Source organism: Gavia stellata, chromosome Z (genome assembly GCF_030936135.1).
Source record: "Gavia stellata isolate bGavSte3 chromosome Z, bGavSte3.hap2, whole genome shotgun sequence".
Classification (NCBI taxonomy): Eukaryota; Metazoa; Chordata; class Aves; order Gaviiformes; family Gaviidae; genus Gavia; species Gavia stellata.
Window position 1 is genome coordinate 77378680 of NC_082637.1, and position 19048 is coordinate 77397727.

The 19048-nt window shown below is 42.4% G+C and overlaps 1 protein-coding gene across 1 annotated transcript in view; it reads left to right on the forward strand.

The window, feature by feature from the left end:
* Positions 1-19048, forward strand: part of LPAR1 (lysophosphatidic acid receptor 1) — a 77017-nt gene that overhangs the window by 29410 nt on the left and 28559 nt on the right. The window contains exon 3 of the mRNA XM_059833839.1: positions 7289-8036. Coding sequence (XP_059689822.1) covers positions 7289-8036 — 748 coding nt within the window. The remainder of the gene's footprint in view (positions 1-7288; positions 8037-19048) is intronic.

Consider the following 19048-nt stretch of genomic DNA (forward strand, 5'->3'; position numbering starts at 1 on the left):
TAATTCCCAGTTTGGCTTACTGAGCACCAAACTGGGCCCAAAGGATGCGTGTTGCAATTCCCTATGCATGGAAACTCACTTAGGATGTGAGAGGTGTAGAGTATTTTTTTTTTTTCCCCTCCCATTTCTTCCACCCTGATGGCTTCTAAACTGACACAGATAGAGGACTGTGTGCTGCACCTCTCTCCAGAAAGCTCTTCATGGGGCTGGGGTCTTTGTAGAATGTCTGTCATGTGATGCACTCATCGTGCACAGCAGCCTGCAGGGACTTGCAGGAGCTCAGATATCTGGCTACGATGTTCAGGTTGAGGATAAGGTACGTAGGCAACCAGGGAGTGAACTGGGTGAGATGTAGAGAAGCCTAGTCTGCATCATGATCCAGACTTTTTTTGAAGGTATAAGAGGTGGCGTATTTCAGTCACTAAATTAGCTGATGGAATATAATTGCCTTCCTATGTCTCCCACGAAGCCAGGAGTTGTTGAGTCTATCCCCTTGTTTGGCTAATGTTTGTGAAGCTCAGCTTGTCATGAAAGCTCCACCAGAAAAAAATGAAGCTTGAAAAGCGTTGCAGAAACCCTTTCTGTACTCTGTATGGGACATTTGGGCTCAGCTACCCAATTTGGGCTCAACATGCCCAATCACGTCTCTCCTACTGGCAAAGCCAGTTAGCTTATTTTTGCAATACCTCCACATTGCAGTGGCAGCCTCCCTTTGAGGGGAGCTTGGAAGGCTGAGATGGGGCAGCAGAAAAGTGCTGTGTGGTCTGGGAACAAATCTTTGGTAATTGGTGTTTAAGCCATCCTAGCAACATAAGGGGGGATGTGATAATGTAGAACTATGCCCCAATTCAAACAGTCTTCATTTCCTCCTCAACTGGAAAACATTCATGAGAACGTGTAGGTAGTGCTTGCAAGGGATGCAGCTCATCTAAAAACGCTGGATCTGTGGAAAAGGAGCAACAATACAGCAGTGTCTGAATTATTGGGTAGGTTGCTAGAGGGATGAGTTCACTCTCTGTCTTTCCCCGGGTATTTTTTCCAGTTCTAGCTTTTTAATTTCCTAAACATCCTTTTGCTTGCAGAATTCTGCAGTGAAACAGACTCCGTGTGTGTGTGCGGCAGTTCCTGTCTGCAGCAGTAGAAAGTGCAAGAAGTTGAAACCACAGAGCTGGCGATCTGGGGGCCAGTTGGGCCAGCTCAGTATGGTCCTGACCATCACTGCTCTTCACTAATGCTCTTGTGTTTGAACAGTGGATTGCATGGCTCCTGGTTTATCTATCCTGAAAAGCTGTAGGGCTGAGTTGAGGTATTTCAGACCTGATAGTGACCCTGGCATCTTCTAGAAGAAAGGCATTTTTAGAGTTTGCTGGACTTCCTGCTCTCACCCACTCCTTTTTTAGCCCACAGAAGCTATTTTTGAACTTGCTTTTGTAGTACCCGACAATGAAGAAGCACTAAGGAAGGTCAACACCCTCCCTGGTTTTATAGTCAATCTGTGGAGGTCGTAATCATAGTTTCCAACAGGATCTGTGTCACTTGTGAATTATACCTTCCTCAGTAGAAGTAAAATTTGGTTCTTTTTCCAGTGTTGCTGGTGACTGGTCTCTTTGGTACGCTGAGTATCTAGATATGTCTGGTTACCCTTTTCAGGTATAAACTGTAGGATACAGAGCACTTCTCAGTTCAGTTTCTAGTAGTTGGGACATTTGTTAGCTCTGAGACTCTGTAGTAATACAGTCTACTAGAAAAGCATCCTTAAAAATATTGGATATGCTAGCTATTGCCACGCTATCCGTAAGTAACTTTATCATGTTATCACAGAGTTAAAGGAATCCCATTGCAAAGAGTAATTTCCTCGTGTCTTTTCAGCTATGTGAAAGGCAAAAATGAGTCTAGTCAAATGAAGAAGTGGCCTGCTGTGACTGAACCACCACATCTTAACATACAAGTTTTTCTTTAAGTCTGCCAAACGATTACTTTTGGGAAATGCAATTCTGAAAAGGGTATGTGAGGAGCTGTTGTATCTTGATGATAGGGTTTCATACTTTCATTGTGCAGATGAAATTATATCTGTACATAAGGCATAGTAGGCATAAGGCTATAATGAATCAGGAGCCTTGTCTTCAGACTTCTTGATTTTTCAACTTAAATTTTGGGTAAATGCCTCCTCAACTTCTGCTTTTATCTTTAAAGGAAACACTGTCTTTTCCCCTTTGTTTTTAAAGCTATTGTTTCTTTTGTTTTCTGTAGTTTGAACAACAGTTTGTGCTTTTCATTAGGTAATGGAGAAATTTTTTTTGCAAATTGGAATTTTTTCTCATCTGTTACAACTTTACTTTCGTAAAACCCATGGTTTTAGAGTTGTGGGTTGAGAAAGTATTTACATATTGGATCAATTATTCCTATACTTACTTGCTTATGCTTATTTTAAAGATACTTTTAATTGATACCCTTATTTGGGGATTTTGAAGTTGACGGTTCCCCGAAGTTTTTCAGCTCTAGCATTCCTGGTATGTTGGTAAACTTCAGAGTATTTAGCTAAACTGAAAGCAGTGCTACTGCTTTTCCATTCACTGCTGCAGTAAATGTAGAGCTTTGAGACACCTATTGCTGTTTTGGAGTCCTAGTCTACCACTCACAATTCTGCATTTCCTCTGAAATATTTTCTGGATTTCTGGGCAGCACTGAGAATGATAAATATTGATTTTGGGATCCAAGGGTAGCCACCTCAGAATTAGAAGCTCATCCTGTATAGAATGAGTCTCCTCCAAGTCTCGCAGACTTCAAGGAGACTGCATGCATGTTGCATGACTTGTGAAAAATTGAGGTCTCTGGCTTGTACTTGGCATTTCGCTGTATGCAGAATTGTCATCTTCCTCGGAGTTCCTTGCCAAATAAATTGCTTTTCATCTCCTCTGTGTTCTGGGTAAGAAAACAGCAGCATGTCAAGGTTAATTCAGCAAAGGGAAAAAAAGAGGAGCAGACTGTGTTTGGAGAACTAGGGGTTAAAATATCCAAGAAAACTCTTAAAAATATGGAATCATTTTTGTGGCTTCCAAGTTTTAAAAGCTCTGTAAAAGTCAGACCTTAGTATTCTAAGAATGTTCAGCTCTGTTTCTCTCGGCGAGAAGTAAATGCATCTGTGCCTGCTGAGGGGTGGTCCTTCTCTTTTTTCTTTTTTTGTCTTTTTTGTTAGGTGGACTGAGGAAGTCTGCAAACTCTGGGATTGCAGTGGGTTTTGTAAACTGATCGTTTGGCCCTCAGGCACCTTGTGCTAACTAATGCTTCATTTAGACAGTATCAATCAGCGATGTTTGAAAACTTTTTGGTGTTTGTTTTCCACCCTGAGCATCTCTCCATGCACAGCCCTCACCAGGTGGGCTGTCACTCACCACCGAGCATCCAGAGCTCCCCTCTAACCTTCCCACTCCAGGCAGCTGGTGCCTTTTCCACTCTGGTCTCTTCCCCAAGTGGGGAAGAGGGTTAATGGGCTGCTCACCCAAGAACATGCCATGGACAAGCTGCTCCATGCCTTGGATCCAAATCCTCACCCCACTCTTTAAGCTGTGATGGGGGGGGGGGGGCTGCAGCAAGATGAATCAAGCATGAAACACTGGAAAGCTGCTTGTGTGGGTTCTTCTTCCCAGCCTCCCCACTGTCACCCCCGTGCCATGGTCCCATACCACCAGAGGTGAGGTGCCCAGGGGACAGGTACAGCAGATAGTGGTTGGAAAGGCCAGTGCCAAGTTGTTGTTCTGGCCACGGGATGACTAGGTGTTGTCTGTAGAAGCAGAGTGAGTTTTATTTATTAAGTCCTGGTGCCAAATTTCCTGGTCTGCGTGTACTGTGTTGTGGCTGTAACTACGTCTCGTGATCTTAAGAGATTTAACTCCATGTACTCAGGATTTTCTTGTTCTTTGGTGTGGGACAGCTGTGTCTTGAGTATTAAATCAGCCTCACGTGGTTAGAGGAGGCTTTGCTTTTAGCCTGCTATTGCTCCATTTTGCTTTATCTGTCTTGTTGGTTTATAATTCGGACGTTTTCTTTTTCTACACAGATGTGTCCTAGAGGTTTAGTTAATGTGGGCAATTTGCAGCTCAGTTTGTTTTAAACTTCTGTTGAGATATACTAAATGGATGAGGTAAATCTCAGGGCAGTGCACATCTGGCTTACCCAGGCAATGAAACACACTGAGTGGAAACTTCAGGAAATTAAAATATAAACTTCCCTGCCCCTTTTCCTGCAGGGGCAGGAGAGGGGATGGGTCTGCCTGCTTGCATATGCCATTATGGTATGTTAACACTTTCGGTACTCAGAGATACGTTATATTTCCCTCCTGCTTGAGCCTTTCCAGTCAGATAGCAGCATCACAGGTAAATGTGATGCCTTGGGATTTCTATGTTTGTGACCTGGGAAGTCAAAACCTTCCTGTAAGATACACGCTGGCACCCAAGAAAGCTGATCGTCTGGAATTGCCCTGTTTGAACTTTTGTCAGCAAACTGTCATTACTTCTGCTCTTCTTTCCCTTGGGACTGAAAAGACTGCTTTTAAAGGAGATCCCAGGTTTTAGATTAGTATGCCCTACAAACAAAACTCCTCCAAAATCCCTTATGCGAACAGAGTGCTCTGTTCCTGTGTCTTCAAAACGAGAGAAGAAGCCAGCGAGTCTCATGCTGTTCCTCCAGGATTACTCAAGTGCTGTCATGCTTTTAAACTTAACAAGTCTGACTCTGCAGTGTTTTACATACTCTTAAGAGTGTTGCATACATTCAGCGCTGGCTTAGCATTTTGTGAGTGAGACAAATGCACAGCACTTACCAGTGCATGTCACAGTGAGTTTTTTTAATCGTATCTTGTTTCAGATTTCATATGAAAAGGCTGGGGAGGATATTACAAAATCGGGGGGAAATTTGCATTCTAAGCCCATGTACAAAACAAAGCCAAAAAAAAGGAAAAAAAGTGATATTTGCCACGTTTTAAATTTCTGAATTAAAATATGTGTTCTGCCAGGCATAGCTGGCCTCTCTCCACAGGAGCAACAGCGGAGCAGGGATTGTTACATCAGGACAGCAGCCATCTTAAAGAAAAATTTAGATCAACAAATATATAGACAAAGAGAGAATTTATTCAGGATCACAAAACTCCACTAGATCCTGGAGTTCTGACCTCCTCTGTAATTCAGACTGTAAGACTGCATCCAGATATTTCTACAAAGAGCAAAAAACCAGGGCATTCACATTATTAATGCAGATGTTGGCAAGCTTTTATAAGGGCCACTAATTCATTCGTATGACTTCCTCTCTCCCTCAAGGGTTCTTATGCTTGACCTGTTATTACCACACGGTCTTTAACCAAAGAATTAAAGCCAGATGTCTTGTAGCTAGGTCTCCCTTTGTTAAGTCTCCCTTATAAATCGCTTTTTCTATGCCACAGAGAGATCCTACATGAGAACTTTTTAAAATTCTTAAATAATTAAGGCTGAAAGGTTTCTAACCGAAGAGTTGATGTATCCTAGAGGAACAATAAAAGTTTATAGTCACTGTGCTGAGAAATACAGTTTACTCTAGCTTTTTATTATCCTGGGTCTGCAAATGTTCCTGATCGATGTTTAGGTCAGAGGTAAAATCATTCTAAAAAGGCCTTTTTCTTTAACACAAATTTTAATGTCATGTAATGCATTTGGGATATAAGTGGAAAGTTTTGTGTGTTGCTTTATTGGAATTAGCTTAATTGTGTTGACAAACAGAGGGAAATGAAAGGAAACAGAAATAGCTTTGTGTAATTCTAAGAAAATCTTCATCCGATACTATTTTCACTTGAGTCCAATTACTAATTCTGTTTCCGAATTCTGTATATTTCTGGTTTCAACATGAAGGTTAGGTTAGCTGTAGCATTTCCTGCAGAATGGCTGGAGCTGTCCAAAACATGGGGTTTGTTTGCATGTTTTAACAGGAAGAAATCCTTGTCTTTTAGTGTTGTTGATCTGTTCTTTGGTTGGGCTTATTACCTAGCTTCTTGCTAAAACTGCCTCTCTTTTTGTAAAAATTAAAGTTTAGTTAGTAGAGTTTCACAGCAATGAAAGTAGGGTGTCAGAGCCAGCTCTCCTGAGTGTCTTTAGAAAGAGACTTTTTTGACATGTTTTTTGTTTTGATTTTTTTAATTATTATTTTTACATCCTCATTGTTAAGCCATGCTAAACAAGGAACCAGTGTGTTATTCAGGGGGGTTTCTTTTTCTACGGTTTGCCTTTTGGGAATTGCACCTTGAGTAATTGATTATAACTGAGGAAGGAAACTCATTAAGAATTTTCTTGTTTGCCAACAGTTTTATGCAAAGCTTCTACATTCTGGTGGAGTCTGGGTCTTGTTTGTTGCAAGCTGTGCTCAGCTGAGTACTCTGCAAGGAAAATTAATCATGTACTACCTGATATAGCCATAACAATACTTAATGCAAGAGATAAGGTTTGATGCTTTTAACACTAGTTAAGTCAAATACTGCTTTTCTGATTTCTTGCCTCACTCCTATTTCAAATTGGAATAAGCCAGTTCAGGTGAGTTATACTTAAAAGCATGGTGTATTTCAAACCCTGTTTAGAAACGTGACTGATGGGAAAAGAAGAATGCTCATAGAAATACAGTGGCATGCTCTTTTATTGTTTATAAATGCGCTTAATGCCACACAGCCACCCCAGTCTTAGCGCATATTGATAAACTTAACTTAGGGTGTTCTTCCCAGTTTTTAAGACAGGACAAGAACGAGTGCCCCTGATGGAGACCTGAATGAGTGAAAACTTTTTCACTTTGAGTGAAAAAATGTAATCCACTTTTCCTCTTTTTTAAGGAGCTCTTCTTTTAATACTGCTACAGCCAAACAATAGTTTTATGCACTAATAATGTAAATAAGGTGTCCTGTAACAGAGTTAACTTTTCTTAATTATGAATTGCATGCCCTTCTCTCTAAGTGAATTTTTCAGCAGGTCTGCTTGGCCAGAAGCTCGTTTGCTATGCAATTTACACTAGGGCAGAAATCATGCTAGCCCCCACAGCAGATGGAAGCATTTCTGGTTGTTTCTAATCTGGTTGCTGTTACTAGACTACTCAGAGCAATTGTTTGCGAGTTCTGGAATGCCATTTGGTCTGAAAAAATAAATTTGTTCTCAAGCGTGTTCCCTTCCTGTCCCCCTCCCCGCTCTCTGTGCATGTCTTGTCCATGGAGGCAATCATATGTTTTCAGTTCTGATGTCATTCTTTTTTTTTCCCCCCTCTCTTTTTTCCCCTCTTCTTTCAGTCCACAGCCATGAGCGAACCACAGTGCTACTACAATGAAACCATCGCCTTCTTTTATAACCGAAGTGGAAAATATCTAGCCACTGAATGGAACACTGTCAGCAAGCTTGTAATGGGACTGGGGATTACCGTTTGCATCTTCATAATGCTGGCTAACCTTTTGGTTATGGTGGCTATTTATGTCAACCGCCGATTCCACTTTCCTATTTATTACTTAATGGCCAACTTGGCCGCTGCGGACTTTTTTGCAGGGCTGGCCTACTTTTACTTAATGTTCAACACAGGACCCAACACTAGAAGATTGACTGTAAGCACCTGGCTTCTCCGTCAGGGTCTCATTGACACTAGCCTGACAGCCTCTGTAGCCAATTTGTTGGCCATTGCTATTGAGCGGCACATTACAGTTTTCCGAATGCAGCTACATACTCGGATGAGCAACCGGCGAGTGGTGGTCGTAATTGTTGTTATCTGGACTATGGCCATCGTCATGGGCGCCATACCAAGTGTCGGATGGAACTGTATTTGTGATATCACTCACTGCTCCAACATGGCACCGCTCTATAGTGACTCCTACCTGGTCTTCTGGGCTATTTTCAACCTGGTCACTTTTGTGGTCATGGTGGTCCTATATGCTCATATCTTTGGGTATGTCCGCCAAAGGACTATGAGAATGTCCAGACACAGTTCTGGACCCCGCAGGAATCGGGACACCATGATGAGCCTCCTGAAGACTGTGGTCATTGTGCTTGGTAAGTGCTTACTTTGCCTCCCCTGTTCTCCCCGCTCTGTTTCTTATGAGGTGATTTCAGTAATGCATGTCCAGCTTCTGGGAGGTCAGCAGCATTTGGAAGATGCTAGAAGAGGTGGAGGCAAGAAGAACCCCCAGCATCCATTACTGTGTTGGGACTATCAAGCTTAGTTATGGAAGTGGGTATCAGAGGCTTGGTCACTCAGCCCTGTAACATGAAACTGATGAAAATCCAGGACCTCCAGAAGTAGGGTTTTTTGCCGCAATGCAGGTTTAAAACCTGTTGTAGCAGCCTATCCTCTGCAGTGTTCGCCCTTTTGTCTTTGAAGATGCCAAATGGCTGCAACCTTGAAATAGTACAGGGAAGGCTCAGTCTTCCACTGAAGTTCCTCTGGTCTCTCCTTTTTGCCACTCAAAAGGTGTTGAGTGTATTCAGGCAGCACTCCCATGTCTGGAGAACAATGAGGGGCTACAGGCTATTGATGAAAAGATTTTTTGCATGTTAAGCGGGACTGCATATACCGTTCGCTCAGGTCTATAATGTTTGGCACATCTGAGTATCTGCCAATTTGCTAATACAGAAAAGTAGCATGTGAGGCACTGGTGCGCTTCAGCATACTGCTCAGGAGGTTCCTAAGCATGAGGGCTTGGAAAACAGGGAAACATCAGGCAAATATCGTGACACACTTCGGAGTCAGAAGGTTCCTGTCTTTTTGTGTGTGGCTGTATTTGGATTTTTGTCTGGGGCTCTCAGTTTCCTTATGCAAAAGCACAGCCTGGATACTGGGTACCATTCCCTGGTGATTTTCTTTGCAGTTTGTTCTGCTTTGTTGCTGCGGATGAGAGTGAGCTGCAGGCAGGAATGGTGCCAATTGTCTCCTCCTTGTCGCAATCTGTGTTCCCACCCACGAGGTCCCCCAGCACAGCGCACAGGTCTCTTGGGATCCTAGTACCCTGTTGCATTGTACAGTTGCCCTAGTAGTCCACAAATGCAACTGCACACAGTCTGCAAAGCCCAAAATTTAGCCCCAGTTCTAGCTTTGACAACCTGATTTCCATGGCTTTCCACCGTGACTTGTGCTTTCTAGCAGTTACTGTCTGCACAAACAAGGCAGAACAGTTGCAGAGATTTGTTGTGAGTCACTCTGTCAACTCATATGTTAGTTTAAGAATGTACGTTTTGCTCTCTAACCTACTGATTAGCTTTGTAACCAGAATATGAACTGTGTAGTTGACTAACCTGTTCAGCCACTGATAAGTTGTATTCTTACGTGTCCTGCTCTTATCTTCAGGGAAAGAATCTCTGAGCCTTGCGAGGGAGGCCGTGGTGGTGGGTAAAACCTCTCCTGACTGCCTGGTGGTTTGGAAATCTGGTCCCTCCCCACCTCTGTGGTCCTCCTCACAGAAGGCAAGATGAGGTTAAGAACACAAAGAAAATTCAAGTTTTGCAGTCATCTCTTTAGGAAATAGATCCTTGTTTTCCCTCCTGAATGAATTGCTGTTCATACAGCAGTGGAGTATTTCCTGTGAGGTGAGAGACTGGCTCAGACTTAAAAAAAAAAGAAAAAAAAAAAAAAAAGGTGGGAAATAGTAAGCGTTTCTACCAGTGCAATGCAGAGTTGTAGGAATAAATAAGTAGTCACTGAATAAATAGCACGTGGCAGCTAATCCCAAGCATGTATGGGACTAGAGGTGTGTATGCAGTTAGAAGGGTAGATAGTGACTGCACCCTCCTCTCTTCTCCTATGAGAAGAGGTTACAGGGAAGATGTACAGGCCATCCAGTGTGGCCACAACAGTAGAGGTGTACAAGGAGCATAAAGTAGCTCTTTTTTTTTTCCTCCCTCTAATAAGTACCTTATTTTTTCTAGGCACTATTCTGGAAACAGTGGAACAACTCCAGAGGCTAGGTAGCATTAGCGAAACTGAAGGGGACTCAAGTTTAGCTGCTGATGTAGTTCAGTAATATGTCTGATTCCTTATTGGGGCTATTTGGAGTAAGATTTTTTTCAGGACTGCGGGTAGCACATGTTGAAGTTTTCTTCAAAATTCAAGCAGGACTTCATTAATTACTGGTACAGTTACATTAATTCAGTGTTGTGCACACGCTCTGCTTTACCACCTCTTCTAATCTGCATAAAACGCCATTTACAGAGAAAGATAATGTATAAATCTGTTGGAAGAAAACAAAGGCACTCCCAGGCTGTGACACTCTTCACCCTGTATTTGGATGTCCCTCTTCCCTATTATTTTGAAAAAAAACAAAACAACCCTTTTCAAAGTGGTGGTGTTTCTTTGGTTGAAGGAGGTCAGTCATAGGGCTATAGTGTAAAGAAGCAGCAATGCTTTCACCTCCCTATCACCTGTGAGACACAGCTGCAAGATGAAAATGGCTGGGAAACAGCTGTGGGTTTGTTTGGTGGGGTTTTTTTTTACTAATAATTAAAAAAAAGAATAGCCTGAAGCCAAGAGTCAGGCATGGGGGTAACCACAGAGACTTTTGGGAAGTTAAATGTTCATACATCAGGGTGTTAAGCAGACTGCCAGCTGAACCATGAGAAAAGTTCCTTAGCTGCCATCAGCTGCAGAGTGCTGTCCCATATTATAGAATTTGCCCTTCCAAGGGAGGATTGTTTTGCAGTTCTAAAGAAAAAAAAAGTAAGCATCGCTTCGACACGCTGGTTAGGCTATGTCTCAGTTTGGAGTAGATGGTGCAGTCAGCCTGTTGATCAGGTGGGTATCCTGGTGCTCTGGCACTGCTTGCAGTCTGCTGGCAAGTCTGGCTTAAAATTTTCACAAGCAGATTTAATTTCAAGTGTCGTACTTCCTGAGTGCCTTCTTGCAAAGGTAGTCCATGCATAGTGCTGCAAGTTTATTTGCTTCAGCTTAGGGAAAGGCAGAAAAGGTGGGTGACTTAGGCTGCCTGGAGCGACTTGCCGAACGCTTATCTCATGCTATCTGGCTTTTTCTGCATCAGTGAACCTCGGTAACACAGAGGAAAAGACACCCTACCTTTCTTAATGGTGCAGATCAGGGTAATACATTGCTGTTTGAGGCAGAAACCAACTTTTTGCTGGAGGTGGAGAGGGGAAAGGAAGCATTTCAGTTTATTCTTAAGATCCTTCTCCCTCCTCTCCTGCCCCACAGCTGAGAGGGGAAGGGAGCTGGTGTGTGTCAGCCCACTTAACCAGGAGAAGGCAATTCATTTTGGAGGAGAGGGAGGGTGCCTTGGGAACCAAGGAAAAACAGAGCTGGGAGTCTGAGTAAACCTATGAGCATTGGCAGAGGGAGGCAAACCAGTCCTCGTCTTAGGATCTTTGTTAAAATGCTGCTCAGCCGTAAGTAACCCCCTTGTGATTTGGGCGGCAATGAACTGTTCGTTTGACTTTTAAACTCCCATAAACGGGTCTTCCTGAAGCCGTCTTGCTGGCTGCACTCCCAGGCAAAGCCCTGCTGCTGCAAGCAAAAGATCATCTTTTCCCCTGTCCCCATCCATGCTACATTTTGGGGGACAGGAGGGGGAGGGAATTAACACAAGAGCTTCTTGTTTGTTAGCTGCCTAACACTGCCTGCCCTCCTTGCGCCTTGCTGCCTTGCTCCAAGAGGAGAAGAGCCGCCCCGAAGGAGGTGCAGCCCTCCCGGCGGCGATGCTGTCAGCGTGCGTGGGGCGGACGCCAGCCGCCTCTGACAAGAGGGTGATTGTGTGGGGAGGGCTACGGCTGCTTGACGCGCTGGCTGGAGCGGTCGGGATCTGGCACACTGCGTCATCCCACAGAGCGGGTGCGATGCTGAACCCTAGGAACAAGTCAAAAGCAGAGAACAGATTTTTTTTTTTCCCCTTTTCATGCCCTTTTGTTGTTTTTTTTCCTTGAGTAAAATATTTTAAACAGAAGGAAGTGATTTCATAGTCGAGCCCTTTTTTCTTTTAACAAGGCTGCTTTTGAAATCTTTCGAAAGTAACACGAAATATAAAGCTTTTTCTCTAAAGCTTGCCTTTCCTTTGCCCAGGGTCTAAGGCAGGACTGATCTGTGTACCGCACATAGCCATAAAATCGGGTCTGGTTTGGCTTGCAGCTCAATGACACTTTGCCTTTCACCACCACCACGTCTTAGGTTTAAATGAGCAATCAAGGGAACAGGCAGAAACCTAGCTGATAGAACAGCTGGAAGTTGGCATCCTCTCTTCCATCCTCCACGTTTTCTTATCTTATGTTTCAGCACAAAACTAAACTGTTTTTCTAGCGGAGGTCGTAGTTAGACTCTGAATGCATTTGGCTGGGCCAAATGCAGGTTTGGCCCAAAAATGGATAACAATAGCTAACTACTGTTTTAAGAGGCAGTGAAAGCGCTGAAAAAGGATTTTGGAGCTCAGGGCTGAAAAAACTAGCTCTGCTGTGTATTTTCATGGCCTGGAGTAAGTCATGAAAGGCTAGGGTCTTTTAGGGGTTCTTTTGTACCTGCATTTGTAGATAACTACCAGCTTAGATCATTACTGTTGGAAAGTTAGCCTGTATATTCCTCTGCCTAAATGCTGATTAAACACCCATCCTTAATTTGTCAGCTCTTGCTTTTACAATGTGAGTATCTCTTTCCTATATGTCCATACACGTCTTTGGGCAGTCTTCTCCTTTTAGAAGTTACTGTGAGATGATGATGATACTGAGATTTTTATAACTGAATTTTAAATAATAATAGCAACAACCCTTCTTACGTATTTTATCAGTCCTGCCAATCAGCCTTCTGTGTTGGGCGAGTTCTTAATAGTGTTTGGCCAAAATTAGGCATGCCTGTTGAGCCGAGCACCACAGCCAGCCCTCAGGACATAGGGAGAGCAAACAATGAATTCATAATTGCTTACCCTTTATGTTCCTGGGAACTAAAAAGACACTTAAGCCTTTCCCACCTGTAAGACCATCCACTTTGTTTGGAGGAATGTGGTTTATTCTGTAAGATTTGGAAACTAATGTGGGCACAGATAAAAAAGTGAAGGTTCTTTTTGTATAAACTGTTGATTTAAAGGAGTCTCGCTGTGTTTGAAGACAGTCCCTTACTTATTAGCACGAAGCAATAAATGCAAGGAAAACATCTGGAAGTTCAGCATAAACATCTGGAAGGTTGGAACTGCTCAGCAACAGCTTTTTCCTGCTGTCTCTTTCTGCCGCAGTTATGAATTGCAGGAGAGACTTCTTTTTGTACTTACGTAGCTTTTCTTTCACAACTAGGTACCAAATGGGGATGGAAAGCACAAATAACGATGGTAATGCACTTCAGTGTCAACATAGGCTGTAGCCAGACAGTTAAAGCAAATAAAGTGCATTATTGATAACTTTAACCTTCCTGGGTGATTGATATGCAGAATTTCATTCCAATATCAAAAACATGAAGTTCTGCGGAGGCACATTTTTTAAAAGATGTTTTCAATATCTACACTGCCTCTTCTGTCATACAGTCTCCATCTTTTCCTGCTTCCTCCCCTCATGCAGTAAGAGCATGTGATTTTCAGTAGAAAATCAAAATTACTGTGGAATAGTGCTACAACTGGAATGACAGCACCCTGTGCTTTGCCAGAGGCATGTCTTTATTTCCATGCCTCTCATGCAGTGTTGGATGGTTAACTGGCATGGCCTGTCTTCATCAGCCCCTAAATTGTAAGGTTTTGACCTACCTAAGCTTTATTAACTATATTTCAGCAGTTACCAAGTAAGTGGTCTTGGGCCCAGACGAAGATGATCTTGTCTAGACAGAGCTTGGTTACGGCATCGTTTGAACTTTGGCAGACCTTCCCTGCCCATGGAAAGTTATTCTGGTGGCCCAAAGCAAAAATCAGCCCTGGTAGCACAATTCAACTCATAAGAGGATCTTTTGGAGAGCCCAGGGTTTAGTTCTGAGCCCTGTGACTAGAAGATGACAACTTCACCTACTCATCTACTCCTTGAGGAGTCCTGCTGGCGTGAAGGGAGCAGAGTTCTTCAGCAGCGTTTTGCCTGAGATGACTGAAAATGAGGATGTTGCCTTAGCTTGGAGATGTCCTTCCACAAGGTAGCGGTGGCCCCATTTGCAGAAAAGCAGCATCCAGTTGGGTATTTTTGCTTGACATTACTACATTTCCCTTAGAGAGCTGGGCTGGGCAGTGAGATCAGGCTGGTGTTCAGACGAGAGCAGCACATTTCACAGCTGCTTCTCTGGAAGTGGGGGAGTGTGAAGCCATAAATACTGGGTTACCCTGTGGCCAGCACGGGGGGCTCCTTCAGAGTCACCAACCCTGCCTGACCCCTGCGTCACAGTAATGTCGCTTGTGTATTGATTTAGTCCTGACGGAAAAACAGGGCAATAAACTCTGGAACTGGCACTGGCAATAGAAGTCTGAGCATCAATGACTTTCTGTTCTAGTGCACAGGGTGCAGTTATGTGCAGTCCCAGTGTTTTTAGATAAGTATATTTTAAAAGTGCATAAACTGTGAATTTAACCCACAGTCGAGTAAACTGGGAAATTGTGGCTGATGACCATAGTCTAAATGGAGCGCTCCTCATAGAGTTTATAAGATTAATTCTTATTACCATTGTATAGAGAGGGAGGGTTTATAGTAAGTGCTTTCAGAGCTGCAGTGTGACAGCAATACTCTCAAACTGTAGCTGTATCATCAAGTATTTGCATGAAGAAGTGAAATCTTCATTGAAAGTATTCTATAAGATTATTTTTTTTTATAGCATACCTTATCCTACAGGACTTTTGATGGCTTGGACTTCTTTCTCTTTTCCTAGTGGAAGACCTTAAGAATAGTTGCAGTTGCTCCTCTGAAGCTTCCTTGGAGGAAAATAACACATATAGTTTGGGGTGGGTGGGGCTTCCAGGGCTTGCTGTTACTACTTGTAATGTATTATCTTTCTTAATGCATCTTCATGACATTTTAGTATTTACTTAAAAAGTGTACATTCAGCTTGCAAATAGGTGAAGTGGAATGGAAGTCTTCGTATTATTGCTTATTTTTGTTAGAAGAGTTCATTGTGAAATCATTCAGATTTAGTAACAAAAAATAGAATTTTCATCATGTCTGTTATCCATAATGCGTAGACTAATATTTTTATGTTCATACATGTAAATGTCCATATTCCTATTTTCTTGATAAATATAGCTCGATTACTACATTAGACAGATCTAGTACTGTTTTATAAAAGGAAGGCAAATTTTCACAAAGAACCATTAAAAATCAGTTAGTTACATTTCATCAGCGAACTGGGTTTTTGCTTTCAGTTAAAATAATGGAGGCATGAAAACTTGCTAAGGATCTAAGCCGTAATCTGTACGGAATTATGCAGTGATTGGAGTGTGTCTTAAATTTAAGACCCTTTGGACTTGCATAGGATGTTTCTTGCTGGCTTGTTTTTTTTCATGCTGCTAATAAAAGCAATACTATGTGTGCTCTCTGACACTTAATCAGTCTCTAAATCTCACTCACTGATCATTTTAATTGCCATTTATAGTCCTGCAAATGAATTCCAGCTGATCTTTTTGAATTTTGTCTAGTAGCCCCAAACGATATCTCTTCCCAGTACTGCTTGGCTGGCAAGGATATTGAAAGGAAAAACAATAAGGAAGCACAGCATCTGGACATTACACTGTGGTCAGTTCGTTTGTGTGATAAACTCCCTAAGTAGTTTTCTTTTTCAAAACAAGCCTGTGCAAGCTCTCCTTGCTGAAGCAGAACTTACTGGTGCCTTGGATCCAGGCAGCTCTTTCTCTGAACCCAGAGCCTGGTTGGGTGTGTTGGGAATCTCGTTCTAAATGTTTTGCGTAATTTCTTCATTGACTCTCCCAATTAAAGTTATTGCATCCCCAGCTAAAGCCAATACATCCCTAGTAACTGTCTTGTCTCTAAAGTATTCCAGGTATCCCTGTGTAATTCATTGCTTCAGCCTGGGGAAACCATTTGGAAGTTCCCCCTTCAGTTAAGAATAGGTATTATTTATTTTCATTTGGGATCGTTTGAAACTGTGCTTTGAGGAACTTCCATCATTTCCCAAGGCAGGAATGTAGGTTTTTTTATTTTATTTTTGAAGGGGGAAAATCTCTCTAGTAAATCCATTCCTTTACATGTGATGGAAATGTGGCCGTGTTTAATAAGTGTCTTTCCCCTGACTTCAGTATAATTTATTACCTTTTCAGGGAAGAAATAAATTTAAAGGGCAAAGGAAAGCTCTCTGCGTTGTTCCAAGAATGGCTAGAGAGGGATAAACCTTGAGTAGTTCTTGGTTTGTACTCATGTTCAGCTTTTGATTTAAAAAAAAAAAAAAAAAATTAAAAAAAATTGCTTGCACAGGTTGTTTCTTGTTTCCAAAAGGCTTCTAAAAATGAATTGCAATGGCAAAAGTAAGTATTCTTCTCAACAAGGCCAAGAGAATTGGTTTTTATTTTTCTTTATGAATAATAGGATTTGGAAATCACATCCTTATCCCCAAGCAATAGAATCCAACCTTTTCTGTCAGATCCAGGTGAAATAACACACTGCTGGCTAAGGAGTGAAATTCACGTAGTGAAAATCCACGCTAAACCAAAATGAATTAGTACCATATCTCGCTCTGCCATCTGATTCCACTTAGCCATGCTACATCCACAAGTGAGCACTCATCAACCTGGGCTTCTCCAAAATGGTGGAGATGGGGACTTGTTGTGGGACATTTGCTCTGACCTAGAGGTCTTGGTAAACTTTGAGGAAGAGTTGACGGCAGAAGGTAGAAATTGTTACCAAGGAAAAAATTTGAAAGTTGGTGCGTGCAGGAAGACTTACATGTAAAATGTCAGCACCTGACCAAGACCTACTGATCTCGAGCTTTTTCAGCTGAATTTTTTGGAACTGAAGATGGCAATCCATGCTTTAGAAGAGGCAACAATAACGCTTTTACAAAGTGGCTGCTTGCAAGGTAACATTTTTGTGCTCTAGAAAGCACATGGGGAGTTTGATTCTAAATGTTTTGCTTAATTTCTTCACTGACTCACTGGGTTAAATTTCTTGCATCCTCAGCGAAAACGGATACATTCTTGGTAACTGTTAAAGCAAAGCATTTGCAGTCTGAAAGATCTGGGGTAATGTCCATGTCCGGCCACTGGCTTGTGTTTTCACCTTTGAGATACCTGTCATCCTTCCCGTGTTTCAGCAAAAACTACTCGGATGTGAAGCCGAACTTACAGCTAGACCTCAGTTGGCGAAATTACTTGAACAAAAATGCCAGCTGTTAACTTGTCGCATTGCAAAACTGCATTCAGTGAGGCACTGAACAATCATTTGTTTCCACCAGTGGAAAACATTGAGAACAAGAGACTGTTTTGTGGGAGAGGAGGAGTGGTGCTCCTTCTTGTGTGTTGCTTCATGGCACGAGAGTAGTGTGAGTAAGTATTCTGGGTTGTCTCTTTTTCTGGGATAATCCGGGAAAACAGAAGAATAGAATCTGAAATTCCAAATTATTTTTGCCTTTATAGTTTCAATGTCACTATGGCTCTTAACATCAAAACACAAAGCTATTGCCAGTGAAAAAGCTTGCTGAGACATCTGAGTTACAGCAGCTGGTCAGTGGGCTGGGAAATGGTCGGCAGTGAGTGACAGCCTGCAGACAACAGCCTTTCAGCCTCCCTCCTTCTAGTCTCAGCATGGAAAGCATGTTCAAGGAAAAGGCTTAGATTGTGTATTTTTTTTAATAAATGTATTTTGAACCTGAACGTGAAAGAAAAATGTGATACGGAGCTCTTCTGGTTCTGGCTTTATTAGCGTAACATCTGCCTATTTTCTTATTTCATACAGCTGGGGATGCTGTTGCTGAGCTCACAGGTGCACTGCTTATTTTTTTCTTTTTCCTTTTGGACAAAGGTCGTCTTTTTTTTTCTCTGTTTTTCTTTTTTTTTTTTCTTTTTTTTAACTTTTTTTCAGCCCGTCCACGAGTAAGTTTCTGTCACACGCTTACACATTTGATGCCCCTCTAAAGCTGAGAGCAAAACAGCAACAGAAAATCCCCATGCTTTGTGCAGTTCTCATTCAGGAAACCTTCATGCCACCCTTCCACTTTGCTCAGCCTAAAAAAGTTTCTGAAGTTCACTTTCTTCATATCCACATGGAGAACACTGGTACTACGTTCAAGTGTGCTTCTTGTGTATATGGCAGGTCCACTGGCGGACACATAACCTTACCCATCCCTGCCTGGAGAGCAGGTAGAAGGACACAGAGCTTGTATGGAAGGTCATGAGACTTGAAAAGCTGTGACATCATTTGTTAAGTCTGAAGCATTTTTTTTTCTGTGCTGAAGTGTTGTCTGTCAGTCTGTGCTGCTTAATGAAGTACTGGAGCAAGGGGAATTACCGCAAGTGAAAATACTTGGTTTCCAGGCCCACCGGTGAACAGGAGGTGTTTGAATGCCCAGGGATGAGTGCTTTGAAGCTTCTGGGCAGGGAGACCTGAAGTTCTGCATCTGGGGAAGCGAGAACTTGGTCTGTAAAACTGTCCCAGTCATAGCTGCCACAGGGCTGGCCGTCTGCTGCTGCGGGCTGATTTTAGGAGAGCAGCCTCTGTGTGTTGCAGTAGGCTGAAATAGTAATTCCTTGATGTTAGCACTAAAAGCCTCTGAGGTTATTTAAAAAAAAAAAAAAGTTCAGATAAGTTTGAGGGGAGAGAGAGCACTTCTGTTACATTTCTTCATGTTGGAATAAAAACTCTGCTTGGGTCTTTATGCTTTAATAAAGTACGTGGTATCTGAGTACAAATTTGCTAATAGAAGCATAGATATGCAAGGACAGTTAAGATATTTAAAATACCTTCCTTCATGAAAGAAGTCATCATCTGCTGAAGAAGAGGGAGGGAATTTAGCTGTTAGAAGCTGGAAAAGCTGCTAAGCTCCTGCATTTGTCGTCTTTTCATGGAAGTTGTTTCCTCTGACCCTGGACTCAGTACCTTCCTTGTTTTCCTAAAAGCAGTTTTGGGAGCTGTTTCCCATCTTCTGATATTGATGTAACCTCAGAAAGAACTTGTTC